The following is a 19,345-nucleotide window of genomic DNA, read 5'->3' as shown; positions in this document are numbered from 1 at the left end:
GCTCCATCACTGCGCAGCCCCTCAGCTCACTCAGCTCCATCACCGTGCAGCCCCTCAGCTCACTCAGCTCCATCACCGTGAAGCCCCTCAGCTCACTCAGCTCCATCACTGCGCAGCCCCTCAGCTCATTCAGCTCCATCACCGTGAAGCCCCTCAGGGCTGACAGGCACTCAGCTCCATCACTGTGAAGCCTCTCAGGGCTGACATGCACTCAGCTCCATCACCGTGCAGCCCCTCAGCTCACTCAGCTCCATCACCGTGAAGACCCTCAGCTCACTCAGCTCCATCACTGCGCAGCCCCTCAGCTCACTCAGCTCCATCACCGTGCAGCCCCTCAGCTCACTCAGCTCCATCACCGTGAAGCCCCTCAGCTCACTCAGCTCCATCACCGTGAAGACCCTCAGCTCACTGAGCTCCATCACCGTGCAGCCCCTCAGCACTGACATGCACTCAGCTCCATCACTGTGAAGCCCCTCAGTGCACTCAGCTCCATTCACTGTGAAGCCCCTCAGCGCTGACATGCACTCAGCTCCATCACTGTGAAGCCCCTTCAGTGCTGATGTGCACTCAGCCCCCATCCCTCTCACAGCAACCCTAGAGGGCTAGCTGGGGTTGCAACTCCTCATGAGAAACTCAAAGCTCAGAGGAGTTAAGGAATCTGCCCAAGTTGATAAAAAACTTAAGGCTTTTTCTGACATCAGTCCTTTCCATCCAAAATCTATATTAGTTTCCTAGGGCTGCCATAACAAATAACCACAAACTTGGTGTGTTTTTTTTTTGAGGAACATTAGGCCTGAGCTGACATCTGCTGCCAATCCTCCTCTTTTTGCTGAGGAAGACTGGCCTTGAGCTAACATCCGTACCCATCTTCCTCCACTTTATATGCGGGACGCCTACCACAGCATGGCTTGCCAAGTGGTGCCATGTCTGCACCTGGGATCCGAACCGGCAAACCCCGGGCCACCAAAGCAGAAGGTGTGCACTTAACCGCTGAGCCACCAGGCTGGCCCCATGGTGTCTTAAAACAATAGAAACTTATTCTCTTGCAGCTCTGGTGGCTAAAAGTCCCAAATCAGTGTGTCAGTAGAGTTGGCTCCCTCTGGAGTCTCTGAGAAAGAATCCTTTCCATACCTCTCTCCTAGCTTTTGGTGGCTGCACGCAACCATTGGTATTCCTTGGCTTGTGGACGCATAACTCCAGCCACCAGTTTCATATGCCCTTCTCTCTGTGAACTCTGTGCCACTGGATGATCGTCATTAGATAAAGAGCCCACCCTCATCAGGATGCTCTCACCTTGAGATCCTTACTTTAATTACATCTGCAAAGACCCTTATTCTAAATAAGGTCATTTCTGAGGTTCTGGATGGACACACATTTTGTGGGCCACAAGTCAGCCCACTACAGTTCACCCTCTGGTCCCCAAAACTTCACATCTATCCCATGTGCAAAATACTTTTGCAATATCCCCAAATTCTCACCCCATTACAGTATCAACTTTCAGTACAAAATCTCTTCTAAATATTATCAGCTCAAACATCTCATCATCCAAGTCTCCTAATTCAGTATGGGTAATACTGGTATGATCCATCCTGAGGCAGAATGTCTCTCATCTGTTGACCTGTGAAACTAGAAAACCAGGAAAAGTTACCTGCTTTCAAAATACAGGCATAAGGAGAAAATGGAAAAAACACAGAGGTCATTGGTCCCAAGCAAGTTTGAAACCCAGTAGAACAAATTCCATTAGGTTTCCAGGCCTGAGAATGACCCTCTGTGGCTTGATCCTCTACCCCCTGGGCCCAGGGAGGCTCCACCGGCCCTGCCTCTGAGCTCGCCTCTCGGGCCTCTACATTTGCATCCACAGCTCTGCCCCTGGAGCCACTCAATCTTCCTTTTTCTTGAAGGATAAAGCGTGTCTGTAGCTGAGTAGTTCTATCAGACTATTTCCTACCTGTAGAATCCCAGAAGTCCAAGTGCTTTCTTTCCTTTTTCATTTCATCAGGCATCTCTACTCCTGGCTTCTGCTGAGATGTTTGATTGGATCCATGAGTCACACACCTAATCTCTTCAGCAAAGGCTGTCCAGCCTCACCCCTGGCCTTTCTCCAGAGCATACTTTCTCAAAGTGCATTTCCTCCCTTTAGTGTCCTTTGGAATCTGGATAGGCAGAGAATCTCAAGCGCTGGCTCCCTTTTGCTAACAGTTCCTTCCTCAATTCATTCCTTTCCTCTTAGATTTTACTATAAGTAGCACAGGAGAAACCAGGCTGCACCTTCCACACTTTGCTTGGAAAACTCCTCAACCAAATATCCAAATTCACTGCTTACAAGTTCTCTGACTTTCTCTGACTAGTAAATTAGAGAATTATACAGCAATAGATACCAAGAGGGATGAAGTAGGCTGGGGGGAAACAGGTGCACAAAAGCAAGAGGAGAATTAAACTGCTATTTGCCAAGCACCTCCCATGTGCCCAAGTCCTGTAGATCAGTAACTGGAATCCTGATAGGAGGAATTCCACCTTCATAAGGAGGAAGAGTACCCAACGATCTCAGAACATGCCCCCACGCAATATCCCCGTCTGCTTAACGTGATTCTCTCTGCCTCAGCCCTCCCCCACATCCTTGGGCCTAACATTGCAGCCACAGCCACCGATCCTGTCATCAAACACCACCTCCTCCCTCTAGAGCCTCAAGTACCCACAATTCAAAGTCTATCTCCCACAGAGCCCTCTTCTGATACCACCTTTCTACTCCCAGCTCCTCTCCCCGGCCGCGAACAAGTCTTCTCCCAGAGGAGAAGGGATACAGCTCAGGATGGCCCCTAGGGGTCTGCCTAAGGGAGCACAGGGAATGGAAAAAAAATTAGCATTTGATTCATTCTCTGTTCCAGCTAAGAATTAACACACAGTCACTTACAATCTTCATTTTGTTAAATGTTAAGTTTAGTTTATTTTCATAATTTTGTGCTTTACTTTTTAAGATTTGCACTTTTAGTCCCTGGCACAACATGGACTTGATGCTCACCCCTGAAATGCCCCTATCCTATATCCTTCCAGGTTGCCCCAGACTAAGAAGGGGCAACACAAGGCACAGGTGCTCCCCTTCCCTCCACTTGCTCAGGGCAGACACTGCTATCATGGCCGTCCCCAACCCCCATGTGATGGTGAATTTTATGTGTCAACGTGGCTGGGCCACTGTACCCAGATATTGGTCCAGCATTATTCTGGATTTTTCTGTGAAGGTGTTTTTTGGATGAGAATAACATTTAAATAGGCAGACTTTGGGTAAAGCAGATTATCCTCCATAATGTGGGTGGACTCCATCCAATCAGTTAAAGCCCTAAGTAGAAAAAGACTAACCTCCCTGGAAAAAGAGGAAGTTCTGCCAGCCAACAGCCTATGTACTCGAATCACACCTCCTCCCTGGGTCTCCATCGTGCTGGCCTAACCTCCAGATTTTGGACTTGCCAGGCCGCACAATGATGTGAGCCAATTCCTTAAAGCACATCTCTCTCTGCACACACATGCACATACGTCCTTTTGGTACTGTTTCTCTGGAGGACCCTGACTAACATACCTAGTGAGGCAGACAACCTCAGAATCGGTCTCCACGCAGCCCTCCAGGGAGAACTCTCAGTTAGCACGCACACGGAATTCACTCACCCATGGCTGTGACTATATCCTAAGGAGCAGCTGGCATTGTCCCTGGCTTAGCACACAGGGCCAAGTGCCTCTGCTTCCCTGCCTCTAGGTTCCTGAGAACTAGAGAACCGCCCTGGACCCCAGAATTCCTGGTGAGGTCTCCCTAGTTATAACTAGCTCTTGTTCTCTATCCTTTATTCCCCTTCAAGGGGAAGGGCTGTCCAGCAGGCTATAAGTTTTTCTTCTCCAGTAAACCAAAACTGTAAGAAAAGCCCACTGGAGAAGGGGAATAGCAAGGCCACTGGACACCCTTCAAATCAGAGCCACGCCAGAAGTTACTAAAAGATGGGGAGAGAGCTAGCTGTCTGCTCTTCTCAGAGGCCTTCTGAGGGATGAAATAGCATCTGCCAGTGGTCATTAGGAGTGTGAAACTCATCTGGATGTCTTTCAGATGGTATGACTGAGCGATACAAGATTCTAATTGTGTTTAATTTGAAATTCTTGTGATTAAGTAAAAGGTACCCAGAAATAAGTCTGCAGGTACTTGTAGAAAGGGAGGGTTTACCCACAGCACCCTACTTGTTGACCATGTGATCCTGAGCCCCCCACACCTTCTGGAGCCTCAGTTTCTTTATCTATAAAGAATACCTACTTGGGAGGCTCATCATGGCACATCATAAGCCTCCAATAAATGAGCATTATTATGAGACTTAGGGAAAGTGGTAGTTTTCGAATCCAGGCAGGGCAGGGGAAGAGATGGAACAGAGCAGAGACAGCTGGCCAGCCTCAGGGAGCAGGCTCAGCAAGTAGAGAGACAAAGGGACCGTCCCCACCCCTTGCTGCTTGACAGAGAGATCAAAAGAAAGGACAAGGTAAGACTGACCTTGAGGGCAGGAATCTCCACACTGTCGCCGAGGCTGATGGAGCCTGAGAGGATGGTCCCTGTCATCACTGTGCCTTGGCCTTTGATGGAGAAACAGTGGTCCACAGACATGAGGAACGGTCCTGAGGGGTCTCTCGTTGGGATGGAAATCTGGGACGTCAGGAGCTAGAAAAGAAATGCTGGTGCCACACCCTGTTGGGGAGAGGAGCTCGATGCGGCAGGGCAGAGGAAGGCAGAGGGTGTAACCAGGGCCTGGGCAAGCTGGCCCAGGAGATCAGAAACGGACAACTCCCTGAATGCACTGCAAACCTCTGCCGCGCTCTCAGCTCCTGCTCAGCACAAGGGAGAAGACTCCTCCATCCCCTCCCATTAGGTATACTGAAACAGTCTCCTAACAAGCCAAGCTCTGGCCCCAAGCTCACTGCAGCAGAGGCAGCCTGCTCCAGGACACCCTTGGTCACCTCGCTCCCTGGCCTCACGTGCTTTCCCAGCCTCCTGATGCCTACAAGATTAAAGATTTGTCATCACCTAGCCCCTAGCTACCACTCAGGCCTCAGCACCAGCCACTTCCCCTCTCATGCCAGGCACCAGCTGCTGGCAAGCCCTGGAAGCCCATCGGCTAGTCAGCCTCACCCTTCTCCTGGGTGACACCACCTTTTCATATGGCTGCATTCCCTGCCCCCTATCGCCACAGATAACACACTCTTGTGATCCTGTTTATCTGTCTCCCCTCCAGGGCTGTGAGTACTTCCACGTATCTCCAGCAGCTGGTATCCTGCCTAAGAAAAGGACAGTGACTGAAGGAAAAACGAACGATGTGGGGAGAGAAGGGCTGACCCCAGGGCAGCTGCCTCTGTTTGGTAGGACGGGGGGGAAGGCCACTTCTCCAAGCCCTCAGCAGAGACCGAGGGACAATCTAACATCTGCCAAAGGGCCGGTGCCGCCCCCGCAGTTTGGTTCTGCTCTTCCTTCTTTGCTGACTCTTTCCATATGCCTCCACATCAACCACTCCACTTTCCTCATGCCACTTATGTGCTCAGAGATGTTGTCAGAGCTAATTACCAACAAACAAATGAAAATAAATACTGCCTTACTCCTTTTATTTTGCTATTTTCTGATTTTGTTAGGGAATGGGCTGTCAAAAAAGTATTTGGTAGTGAATGTTCCAAACTCTTAGTCTTGTGATAACAATTCTTTTGTAAAAAGACTAGAGACTCAAAACAGGCTTGGTCTGAGATTTATGCAGAGGTTTCTGAGAGAAATCTTTCACAGCAGCATTTTTTGGGATTCTGCTCTAATAAAAATAACTGTCCCAGGCTCCCAGACCAGCGCTCTCTGGAGTAATGAAAAAGTAACAAATGCCTCACCCAGAAAATATTTGTTTTGCTAAGTTAGCAAGATGAGCATCATGTAATCATAGAAACAGGGGCAGTGCACATGGTCACACCTGATCTTGGCTTTGTGGATCCAGGTACAGGTGGACAAGGCCAACCCCAACAACCGACCTGCGTCTGAATCCTGGTGCCACCATGTACTTACTGTGAGATCTTACACAAGTTACTTAACCTCTCTGAATCTCAGACTCTTCCTTGGTAAAATGGGGATAAATAAACCTCCCAAGGTCACTATGAATGTTAATGATCATGTAGGAAAAGAACTTAATACAGTGTCTGGAACGTGATAATCAACCTCACCATCACAGTAAACTCTGATGTGGGAATGTTCTGAACACGTTATACACATTAACCATTAAGCCTTTATACCAACTCCACGAGGTAAGTGATGCTCTTATTTTCCCTACAAGTGAGGGAACTGAGGCTAGGGAGAGCAGGTCAAGTGCCTAAGGTCACAGAGAGAGTAGGTAGTGGGGCCATCGCTGGAACCCACCATCCAGCCCCAGAGTCAATACACCTTGCCATCCACCCCTTGGAACTGCCCCAAGTGCTCAGCAGAGGGACACTGCAGACCCCATTCTCACTGCTATCTTCATAGCAGCATCACCCCCACCACCCCCACCACCCCCACCCCGCCTGCTGCTGCCCTGGCACCCTGTGAGTGTCTGGGCTCCCTCCCTCTGTCCACTACCACCAAGCCTGGAGGAATGGCCTGGGCCTTGGGCCCACGGCTTTAGAAGATGAAGCCTCCACTCCTTTGGTGGAGACCACAAGGATGTAAACTGCACTGCCCCTGCTGCTGGGCCCATCTCCTTCACCCTGCCTCGCTGGTCCCAGCTCAGGTAGGACACACAGGAGAGGCTGGTACCATCTGAAGTACTGGAATGAATGACATGGCCCCAGAGTTCCAGACTGGAGGGGCTGCTTTGTGGAGTTGTTTGACAAGAGAAAGAAAAAAGGAGGACTGACAGGGTGTGAACAGCTCTGCAGAGCCATGGGCTACAGGGTAGAAACCATTGGTTCTGTTTTGGTTTAACTTTTTGAGGGAGGTGGCACCAAGGTAGAGCAGGGAGAGGGTTAAAGGAGCCAGGTCGGAGTCCTCTGGCTGGGGCTGCCTTTCTTTCTCTCTCTGAGCTGAGCAAGACACAAAGGACCCTGCTTGAGCAGGGCTGGAGCCAGAGGCCAACCCAGACTCAAGCTGACAGTACCTCAATGAGCTCTGAGATGCCCTGTGGAGCTTCTGTTTCAGGGGCCTCCGGTCCCCCAGGCTTGGCCGCCACAGGTATAATCGGTGCACCTCGGAACCTGGAATGGAAAACAAGTCCCATCACAGTTACCGAGATCGTCATCATGGACAGAGAGCATGTCTATGGAGCACCTGGCAGAGGACCAAGCATGACGGAGTTCTCGCCTTTCTTCCTTTCAAAAGCACCTAGGAAGAGAGTGTCATCATATTCCGAAAGAAGTCCCACAGGGAAATGCCTCGTATTGAACAACAGAATTTAAAAGACTGCCCCTGGGTTTTAAACTCCACTTTCAGAACCCTCCCTGAGGAGGCAGCAGTGAACCCTAGCCCCCAGGCCTCTGAATAAAAAACTCCCTTGAAAAAGACCAATAAATACACACCACCCTCCTAAAGAGACTCAGGAAATACCAGTGACCAAAGTCCCTGAAGACGTACCTGGAAGCAGACCTCCACCATCCCAGTGTCTCATGGAGGGCACTCCTCCCTGGACCCTCCCAGAGAGCGCCTGCCTCTTTAACAAGAGATTCTTACTATGAGTACACATTTATCTTTTCCATTGAAAAAAAAATTGGAAAAGAGAAAATAAACAACCCACAATTCCATCACTGTGGTGTGCTTTGTTCCACATTGGATTTTCCATGCATTGCCAAGGGATTATTTTTTCCATATTTTAGTTACAGTATATATCCAATCTCATATCCTTCTAGTTTATTTACCACTATATCATAAAGAATTTTCTGTTGAATGCTAGCAAGAATAACAATGATTATAAATCACTTGGCTGAGCCAAGCATATAACCTGGATGCTTTCACTTAAACCCCACACCACCATTATGGAGTTGTCACCATTTTACTGATGAAAGATGGAAGCTTAGAGAGGCTAACTAATTTGCTCTAAGTCATTGGCTATAAATCTCAAAGCCAAATTCAAACCCAGCCCATCTGACTCTAGAATCAAGGCTCACACCTCTATGTTAGACTTCCACCTCTTCAGGCCTCCTCTTCCCTTTTTAACAGCTGCATAATAGTGCAACCCAGAATTTACATGCTTTCCCCCCAGTGTTACTCATTTAGAATGTTTCAAACGTTTCACTATTATAAATAACACTGTGATAAACACGTTGATACATATGACAGATCTTTTCTTTCTTTCTTTTTTTTGCCTTGGCTTTGGGATAAATTCATGGGGAATACATTTAAGACTCAAAATACATGGAAAAATCAATAAAAGATTTTTCTTTTGCTGGACATCCAGAAAGCCTCTCCTCCATAAAAGCAATAAGAACACTGGCAAAAATTATCAGAATCAACTTTTTCAGAGCTCTGGAAATTAACCAAAGGCTTGCAACAATCTGTGGAATGTTTATTCAAGAAAACCAGCTGAATTTCGCTAAGAATAAGGGGGCTCTGTGGAATTTTAATTTGCCCTATTCCCATCCACCCCTCTCTAACTCTGCAGCAGCCTTAATAACCAGCATTCGCAATTAGAGTGGAAACCAGGAGCTTGACAGCCACTAAAGAGGACAGAATGAATTTGGGTTCCATCAAAGTGCCTTTCCCAGAGAACTGTCGTTATTTTTCCTTTCTGGTGTTCCCTGGAAGACCCCACTTGCAAGGTTCTCTTTATTTGACCGGCTTTGGAGCTTGCCCAGTGCAAACAGGCTTTTCCTCAGGGGCATTTGTTGAAAATCATCAAAGGCAATTGTTTAACATCATTGGCTATCTGAGGCATGGGATAACACTTTGGGCAAACAACAGGTTGACCACAAACTTTAGAAGGAAAAACTTGGGGGCTTCCATGGGAGACTTGGAAAAGCTCTGACATATTCCTCAGAATCCAGAAGGCTACTTGCAGGCATATGGCTGTGGGCATGCCCAAGGCACTGTGCATGATCAAGAAAGCCATGAGAAGACTCTAAGCTCTCATCTCTGGCTGACCTTGAGGTTCTATGCAAGGTTAAGGCAAAGTTATTAACTGCCTGCCTGAGCATTGAAAACATGCCCCAACATGCACATAGAGACCTTTGGCAAAGATTCGGAGACTTATTGGTTCCAGGCATTTAAGGAAATCTCTGTCTGATCACTAACTGATCACTAAGCTAAATAAGCAGAGACTGGTCACACATGACTTCATACAATTAATTCACAAAAGTCACAAAGCAAATGCTAACAACTATGGGAATGTGGGGGAAGAAGAGAATCTGCCTTCTAGAACTGCCACATTATATTATTCAGAACGTCCAGTTTTCAACAAATATTCACAATAGATGCAAAGAAACAAAAGTATGGCCCATACACAAGGAAAAAATGAATTAAGAGAAACTGTTTCTGAGGAAATCCTACTAGACAAACATTTTAAATCAGCTGTTTTAAGTATGTTCAAAGAAATAAAGGAAACCATGTCTAAAGAACTAAAGGAAAGAAGACAACAATGTCTCACCAAATAGAGAATATAAAAAAAGTTAGAAATTACATAAAAGAACCAAATAGAAATTCTGGAGTTGAAAAATACAAGCTCTGAAATTAAAAATCCACTGGAGCTCAATATCAGATTTCAGCAAGTAGAAGAATCAACAAACTTGAAGATAGATCAATTGAGATTCTCCAGTCTGAGGAAAACAAAGAAAAAAGAATGAAGAAAAATGAGCACAGTCTCAAAGACATACGAGACATCATAAAGCATCTGAACACACACACAACAAGAATTCCAGAAAGAAAGGAGAGAAAGGCACAGAAAGAATATCTGAATAAACTTTAAAAACTTCTCAAATTTGAAGAAAAATATTAATCTGCACATCAAGTAGCTCAATAAACTCCAAGAAGGCTAAACTCAAAGAGATCCACACCTGGACAGATCATAATCAAACAGAGGAAGCCAAAGACAAAAAGAACCCTGAAAGCAGCAAGAGAAAAGTGACCTATTTGTGTAGAAGCCACCTCAATAAGACTAACAACTGATTTCTCATCAAAACCACGGCAGCCAGAAGGTAATGGGGTGAAACATTCAAAGTACTGAAAGTAAAACAAAACAAAAGCAAAGTCAGCTAAGTACTCCATACCCAGCAAAAACCATTTCAAAAATGAAGAAGCACACAGAATTACCTTTTGACCCAGATATTCCCTAAAAATATACCCAAAAGAACTGAAAACAGGTACTCAAACAAATAAACGTACATGCATGTTCATAGCAGCACTATTCACAAAAGCTGAAAGGTGGAAACAACCCAAATGTCCATCATTACTATGAGAGAAGTCAGACAAGGAAGGTCACATACTGTGTGGTTCCATTTATACGAAATATCAAGGACAGGCAAATCCATTGGGACAGAACACAAACTGGTGGTTCCCTGGGCTAGGGTGCAGAGAGAATAGGGAATAACTGCTTAACGGGTACAGGGTTTCTGAAATTAGTGGTGATGGTTGCAAAACTCTGTACACAATAAAAGAGTGAATTTTATAGTTTGTTAATTATATCTCAACTACAAAGAAAAAGCATACATTGAATGGTTTGCTACCCTTTCACTACCACAATGAACATCTGAGATGGCTATTTCACTGCACATACATCAAAATCTCATGAGTTTTTATATCTACCTCATTTTAATTTGTATTTCCTTAATAAGTCATATAAGGTTGAACTACTTCCATCCATTTATTTACTAAATATATTTTCGGGGGGCCGGCCCGGTGGCGCAGCGGTTAAGCGCGCACGTTTCACTTCTCAGCAGCCCGGGGTTCACCGGTTCGGATCCCGGGTGCGGACATGACACCGTTTGGCACGCCATGCTGTGGCAGGCGTCCCACATATAAAGTAGAGGAAGATGGGCACGATGATAGCTCAGGGCCAGGCTTCCTCAGCAAAAGAGAGGAGGACTGGCAGTAGTTAGGTCAGGGCTAATCTTTCTCAAAAAAAAATAATAGTAATAAAATATATTTTCAGGAGACATTCCTGCACCACTTCTAGTTTTGAACACTGCTTCCTCCAGTAAGTGCCACCTTTCCCTTACCCTGACTCTAAAAACTGCTCTTAAGTGCCTCTTTGTATGCAGTGAGTGGAAGGGACAGGGTAATCTACCTATGGTACCAGCATCTGTGTCAGCGATTTTTCACTCCTCATCTCCTCACCACAACTTTGCAAGGTGGCTGTTATTACTGCTCCTCCCATTGCACAGAGGAGGGTCCTAAGCTTGGCTAGGTTCTGCAGCTTGCTCCTAGTCACAAACTAATGAGTGGTAGGGCTGTGATTAAAAGCCAACTCTGGGTTTGCCATCCATCTTGAAAATATTACGAGAAAATGCTCCATCAGCCTGGGTTAGAGGCAAGATTGTGTGCCTCTTCTCAAATCCATGAGACAAAGTGGCTGATGTTCAAAGATCAGAGAACATAACATATTTAATTCCTATAAACAGATTAACAAAACCCCTGCCCTCCAGTAATGTATTTCTCAAACGAATGCAAAACAAATAATAGTTATAATTATGGTATTTAATATTCTTACAGTTTGCTATCACTTTCAAATAAAGCATTAACTTACTGTATCCTTAGCCCTCTGAGTTACCACCCCCATCTTCAGAATCATTCCTGAGCCGGCCCCGACCGCCTTGCGGGTAAGTTCAGTGTGTTCTGCTTTGACGGCCTGGGTTCAGTTCCTGGGCATGGACCTACACAACTTGTCTGTGGGTGGCCATACAGTGGTGGCGGCTCACATACAAAAAGAGGAAGATTGGCAGTGGATGTTAGCTCAGGGCGAATCTTCCTCAGCAGATTAAAAAGAAAAAGAAGCATTCCTTTATTCACCAAACACTAATTAAATGCTATGCACACAGCACTTGCCAAAATGCTTTCATACACATCACCCCATTTAATCCTCATAGTAATGATGTGAGAGATTAGATAGTCATTTTAGAGATGGAGAAACTGAGGCATAGAGAATTTAAATGCCTGCTAAAGGGTCATGTGGGAAGTAAATGGCAGAAGCAAGGAGCCCAGAACACTGCTCTCTTGTTCCAAAAGCCCTGTTCCAAAGCTCTGTCCTTCCCACTATGCTAGCCATCCCAAGGATCACCTCCACCATCCCTCACCAGGGACAACGACTACTCTCTCAGATGTCACCACTGGTCTTTGAAAACACAAGAACAGAAGATGGACCCTGCCTTTGGCACAGGGAGGGGAGGACAAAACTTTGTGGTTGCCCTGTTCCATCCCACCTGCCTCTGTTTCCACGTTATCTACATATAGGTCATTGGTCCTAGACTCTCTTACAAGGTTTGTCAAATCTGTGTACCACCTGAACTACAATTTTCTCAGGTTTTCTTCTTCAAAATAATTCACACTCTTACTTATGTACACTTACTGAAAAACAATTTTACATTGCTATCTAAATGGAAAACTAGTATCGTGTACGACAAATAAAAGATACAGTAGAAGCCCGCCCCACCACAGCCACTTCAAGGATGTTTATTGGTTGAGCTCTCTATTCCCTCGGCTCCACACAGCCTGGGCCTGAAGCCTGCAGACCGAATGCCCATACTGGGAGATGGCTTGAGGCTCAAAGGCCACGCTCAGAGTCTAACACTTGCTGTACTTTTGCCTTTGCCAGCTGACCGAGACACACTGCTTATGCCACAAACTTGGAAATGCCAGTATAAGTGTGACTGTAATTTAATTTAGTATCACAAAACAACGCTGTGAAAGTAGCTGTTTCTACGAGAACTGAGTTGAATTTGCTAGAAAGGTATAATAAAGGCAAATCTCTTTAAAAACTGGTGTTAAATTAGATGTGGATAAGAAAACTATAAAAGACCTCAGGGGAGGTTATGACAACACAGAAAAATTTCGCACTCAGACTGCTGCGCAAATGTTGCTTCAGTTTAAAGAAACCAAAATTGTAGACAGTGCATTAGGGTGTAGCTTATGAGCTCCAGTCAGTGGGCTCGTGTTGGAAGAAAAGCTGGGCTGGGCAGAGCGTTTTTGCAGCAAGTGACAGATGTAACAAAGCCATGGAGTTCCTGTGGCATGCACCAGAGCAGAGAAGCTATCTGCTGCTCGAAAATGCCCAAGAGGGGCCAGCCCGGTGGCGCAGCAGTTAAGTGCGCACGTTCCACTTCAGCGGCCCAGGGTTCACTGGTTCGGATCCCAGTGCGGACGTGGCACCACGTGGCAAGCCATGCTGTGGTAGGCGTCCCACATATAAAGTAGAGGAAGATGGGCATGGATGTTACCTCAGGGCCAGTCTTCCTCAGAAAAAAGAGGAGGACTGGCAGATGTTAGCTCAGGGCTGATCTTCCTTGAAAAAAAAAAAGGAAATGCCCAAGAGAACTAAAGTCATTTACTGAAGTTTCCCTAGGAAATTTAACTGGACAATACCTCTAAAACACTGGTGGAACTATTCTACTTTATAAGATGCTACCAGGAGAAACAACTGCACAAAAAAGAAAGCATCCCACACCTGGAGAGAAAAAAGCCAAAATGATGACAGTGGCTGGCTAAGGTGTGGCCACTGGAACTCACAAATTACAACTTTTTGTTACTGGCAAATAAACAAATCCTAGAGTTTTTAAAAACATAAATTCTGACCAAGAAGAAAATACAGAATATTGCTACTCTACTGAATTCACACCAAATAAATTAATAACATATGGATTATGTGTTATTTGTATAAAATTGAAATTATAGATGATGCAGAAATCATACACGCCTCAAAAAAACAGCATGAAGAAGAAGAGATGGGCCCAAATTCAGAACAAAACTGCCCACACAGCCAAGACACCCTGGATGAGTCTGGACCAACTGCCAATAGTGTCGTGCTAACGACAACAGGGAGGCACACTGCTGAGAACATTTTTTGTCCCCTCGGAACAACTTCTATTTATTGATATTATTGAGTAAACATGCGTTTATATGTTTTAACTTAAAATATTATGTTTAAGGACATGAATATGTCATTTTTTATGATTCTCTACTTTCACAGACTTTTGATTAACCAACCACAGTCCCCTTCAGGGGACAAGAAATCTACTACTGTAGCTACAAAAATAAACACAAAGGAAACAAAAGAAGGCTATTAAATTCTAGCTAGATACTATTCCCTGCTGAAGGCTCTGAGCCTGGTTAAAAAGTCAGGGAAACACTGAAGACACAATAGCATCAAGTTGACACGCTGTCCTAACTTAATAGAAGAGACTCAAAGATACGCAAAAAAGGAAAAACTTTCTCAGGTAACTCCAAGCAGTTTTTTCCATTTTTTTTTATAGTGGTAAAATCTACATAACATGAACTTTACCATCTTAACCATACTTAAGCGTGTAGTTCAGTGGGATTAAATACTTGTATTCTGTTGTGCAACCATCACCACCATCCATCTCCACAGCTCTTTTCATCTTGTAAAACTGAAACCCCGTCCCCATTAAACACCCGCTCTCCATTCTCCCCTCCCGCAGCCCCTGGCAACCCCCATCCCACATTCTCGTCCTCTCCATGATTCTGACTACTCCAAGGACCTCATGGAAGTGGAATCATACAGTACTTGTCCTTTTGTGCCCGGCTTATTTCACGTACCATAACGCCCTCCAGGGTCATCCATGTTGTAGCATGTGCCAGAATTCCACTCCTTTTTACGGCTGAATAACACTCCATTGCATGTACAGACCACGTTTTGTTTTACCAGTTCATCCACTGATGGACACTTGAGTTGCTTCCTCTTTTGACTATTGTGAATAATGCTGCTATGAACAGGGGTGTACAAATATCTCTTGGGGACCCTACTTTTAATTCTCTGGGTATATATCCAGATGTGGAATTGTTACATGGTAAGTCTATTTTTAATTTTTGGAGGAAACACTATACTGTATCCATGGTGGCTGCCCCATTTTACATTCCAACCAACAGGCACAAGGGTTCCAATTTCTCCATATCTTTGCCAACACTTGTTATTTTCTTGCTTTTGGACAGTGGCCATCCTAATGGGTGTAAAGCGGTACCTCACTGTAGCTGTGATTTACATTTCCCTAATGATTTGTGACGTTGGCATTTTTTTGATGTTCTCATTGGCCATTTGTATATCGTCTTTGAAGAAATGTCTATTCAAGTCCTTTCCATTTTTGAATTGGGTAATTTTTTGTTGTTGTTCTTCAGTTTTAAGAGTTCTCTATATTTCCTGAATCAATCCCTCATCAGCTATACGATTTACAACATTTTCTCCCATTCTATGGGTTGCCTTTTTACTCTGTTGATATTGTCTTTTGATGTACAAATTTTAAAAATTTTCATGAAGTCCAATTTATCTATTTTTTCTTTTGTTACCTGTGCCTTTGGTCATATCCAAGAAACCATTGCAAAAGCCAGTGTCATCAAGTTTTTGCCCTGTAGTTTCTTCTGAGAGTTTTATAGTTTTAGGTCTTACATTTAGTTCTTTGATCCATTTTGAGCTAACTTTTGTATATGGTGTGAGGAAAGGGTCCAACCTCATTCTTTTGCATGTGATTATCCAGTTTTCCCAGCAACATTTGTTGAAAAGACTGTCCTTCCCTGTTGATCTTGGCCCCTCCGACAAAATTCATTTGACCATATACACAAGGGTTTATTTCTGGGCTCTCTGTTCTATTCTGTTGGTATAGTTGTCTGTCTTTCAGCTTCTATCACACTGTTTTGATTACTGTAGCTTTGTAGTAAGATGTGAAATCAGGAAGTATGAATTTTCCAGTTCTGTTCTTTATTTAAGAATGTTTTGGCTATTTGGGGAAACTTGAGACTCCATATGAATTTAAGGATGGGTTTTTTTCTCTTTCTGCAAAAAACATGATTGGGATTTTGAGAGGGATTGTACTGAATCTGTAGATTGCTTGGGGGAGTACTGACATCTTAATGCTATTGTCTTCCAATCCATGAACATGAGATGTGTTTCCATTGCTTTATATCTTCTTTAATTTCTTTCAGCAATGTTTTGTCACTCTCACTATATGTCTTTCATCTTCTTGCTTAAGTTCATTCCTAAGTACTGTATATTCTTTTCTGATGCTATTGTAAATAGATTTGTTTTTGTAATTTATTTTCAGATTGTTCAGTTAGTGTATAGAAATGCAAATGATTTTTTCATGTTAACTTTGTATATTGCTACTTTGCTGAATTCATTTATTACCTCTCAGAGAGTTTTTTTGTGTGTGGAATATTTAGGGTTTTCTACATATAAGATCATATCATCTGCAAACAAAGAATTTTACTTCTTCCATTCTAATTTGGATGCCTTTATTTCTTTTTCCTGCCTAATTGCTCTGGCTAGAACTTCTAGTACTATGTAGAACAGAAATGGCGAAAGTAGGAATCCTTGTCTTGTTCCTGATCTTAGAGGAAAAATTTTCAGTCTTTCACCATGGCTGTGGGGTTTTCATATATGGCTTTTATTATGTTGAGTTAGTTTCCTTCTCTTCCAAGTTTGTTGAGTGTTTTCGTCATGAAAGCGTACTGAATTTTGTCAAACACTTTTTTAGCATCAACTGAGATGATCATGGGGTTTTTTCCCCCTTCATTGTGTTACTGTGGCATATTACATTGAATGATTTTTGTATGTTGAACCATCTCTGCATTCCAGCAATAAATCCCACTTGCCTGTGGTGTATAATCCTTTCAGTATGCTGCTGAATTTGTTTTGCCGGTATTTTGTTTAGGATTTTTGCACCATTGTTCATAAGGAATATTAGTTTACAGTTTTCTTTTCTTGTAGTGTCTTTGTCCAGCTTTGGTACCAGGATAATGCTGGCCTCATAGAATAAGTTAAGAAATATTCTCTCCTCTTCAATTTTTTGGAAAAGTTTAAGAAGGACTGGCATTAGTTCTTCTTTAAATGCTCAATTCACGAGTGAAGGCATCAGATCCAGGGCTTTTATTTGTCAGGAGATTTTTGATTACTGATTCAATCTCCTTAAAATTCTAGGTCTATTCAGATTGTCTATTTCTTCATGATTTAGTCTTGGTAGGTTTTGTATTCTAGGAATTTGTCCATTTCATCTAGATTATACAATTTGTTGGTGTACAATTGTTCATTGTACTCTTATAACCCTTTCTATTTTTGTAGAATCGGTAGTAATATCCCCATCTTCATTTCCGATTTTAGCAATTTGAGTTTTCTCTTTTTTTCTTACTCCATCTAGCCAACAGTTTTTCAATTTTGTTGATCTTTTCAAATACCCAACTTTTGGTTTCATTGATTTCTCTCTACTATTTTTCCATTTCATTTATCTCTGCTCTAATCTGTATTATTAACTTTCTTCTGCTACTTTTGGGTTTAGTTTTTTCTTCTTTTTCTAGCTACTTAAGCTGTAAAGTTACGTTGCTGATTTGAGATATTTCTTGTGTTTTTTTTCAATCTTTTTTTGTTGTTTTTGAGGAAGACCAGGCCTGAGCTAACAACTGCTGCCCCTCCTCCTCTTTTTGCTGAGGAAGACTGGCCCTGAGCTAACCTCCATGCCCATCTTCCTCTACTTTATATGTGGGACGCCCACCACAGCATAGCTTGCCAAGTGGTGCCATGTCCACACCCGGGATCTGAACTGGCAAACCCCAGGCCGCCGAAGCGGAACGTGTGCACTTAACCACTGCACCACCAGGCTGGCCCCTATTTCTTGTTTTTTAATGCAAGAATTTATAGCTATAAATTTCCCCCTTAGCACTGCTCTTGCTGCATCCCATAAATTTGGTATGTTTTCGTTTTCATTCATCTCGAAGTACTTTCTAATTTCCCCCATGATTTCTTCTTTGATCTACTGGTTGTGTTGTTTAATTTCTACAAATTTGTGAATTTTCCAATTTTACTTCTGTTACTGATCTCTAACTACAGTCGTGTACTGCATAACAACATTTTGGTCAATGGTGAATTGTATATATGACAGTTGTCCCATAAGATTAATACCATATAGCCTAGTTGTGTAGTGGGCTATACCATTTAGGTTTACGTTAAGTATACTCTATGATGTTCGCACACTGATGAAATCACCTAATGATGCATTTCTCAGAACATATCCCGTTGTTGAGTGACGCATGACTGTACTTCCTGTTGTGGTTAGAAAAGATACTTTGTATGATATCCTTTTTTAAAATCTTCCAAGATTTAATTTGTGGTCTAACACCCGGTCTATCCTGGAGAATGTCCCATGTGACCTTGAGAAGAGAGTGTTGGCTGTTAAGTTGGGTAGACTGTTGTGCATACGTCTGTTAGATCTAGTTGGTTGATTGAACTAAGTCCTCTATTTCTTTACTCATCTTCTGTCTCATTGCTCTATCCATTATCGTGAGTGGGGTACTGAAATCTCCAACTATTGTTGTGAAACTGTCTATTTCTACCTTCAATTCTGTCAGGTTTTGCTTCATATATTTTGATGGTCTGTCATTAGGTGTGTACATGCTTATAACTGTTACACCTTCTTGCTGAACCTTTTATTAATATATAATGTCCTTCTTTGTCTCTTGTAATCTTTTTAAATTTAAAGTCTATTTTTTCTAATATTAGTATAGCTACCCTTGCTCTCTTTCGGTTACTAATTGCATGACATATCTTTTTCCATCCTTTCACTTACAACCTATTTGTGTTATTTGGACCTAAAGTAAGCCTCTAGTAGACAGCATATAGTTGGATAAATGTGTTTTTGTCCATTCTACCAATCTCTGTCCTTTAATTGGAGAGCTTAATCCATTTACATTTAAAGAAATACCTAATAAGGAGGCACTTACTTCTGTCATTATGCTATTTGTTTTCTATATGCCTTATAAGCCTTTTTGCCTCTTTTCCTGCATTACTGTCTTCTTTTGTGTTTAGTTGATTTTTTGCAGCAAAATGTTTAAATTCCTTTCTCATTTTCTTTTGTATATATTCTACAGCTATTTTCTTCTGGTTAACATGGAGATTACATTTAGCATCCTAAAGTTATAACTCTCTAATTTTACTATACACTAGCTAAACTTTAGTAACATAAAAAAACTCTGCTCTTTTACAGCTCAGTCCCCATACCTTTCTGTTATTGATGTCACAAAATTACATCTTTATATATTGTGTGCCTAAAAATATAAACTAACAATTTTTTAAATGCATTAGTGTCTTAGATCATGTAGAAAACAAAAAGTGGAGTTCCAAACCAAAGTTACAATAATACTAGCTTTTAGACAAATTGTTTTGTTTTTTATATCTATCAGTCTCTT

At 43.1% G+C, this 19,345-nt stretch overlaps 1 protein-coding gene across 3 annotated transcripts in view; it reads right to left on the bottom strand.

The window, feature by feature from the left end:
- Positions 1–19,345, bottom strand: part of EEFSEC (eukaryotic elongation factor, selenocysteine-tRNA specific) — a 259,452-nt gene that overhangs the window by 139,540 nt on the left and 100,567 nt on the right. For all 3 annotated transcript variants that reach the window (XM_046644462.1, XM_046644467.1, XM_046644476.1), the window contains exons 3-4: positions 7,122–7,218; positions 4,520–4,684 (exon numbers count right to left, since the gene is read on the bottom strand). In XM_046644462.1, the coding sequence (XP_046500418.1) occupies positions 4,520–4,684; positions 7,122–7,218 (262 nt within the window). The remainder of the gene's footprint in view (positions 1–4,519; positions 4,685–7,121; positions 7,219–19,345) is intronic.

Source organism: Equus quagga, chromosome 1 (assembly GCF_021613505.1).
Source record: "Equus quagga isolate Etosha38 chromosome 1, UCLA_HA_Equagga_1.0, whole genome shotgun sequence".
Taxonomy (NCBI): domain Eukaryota; kingdom Metazoa; phylum Chordata; class Mammalia; order Perissodactyla; family Equidae; genus Equus; species Equus quagga.
This window is presented reverse-complemented; position numbering and strand designations above follow the sequence as displayed.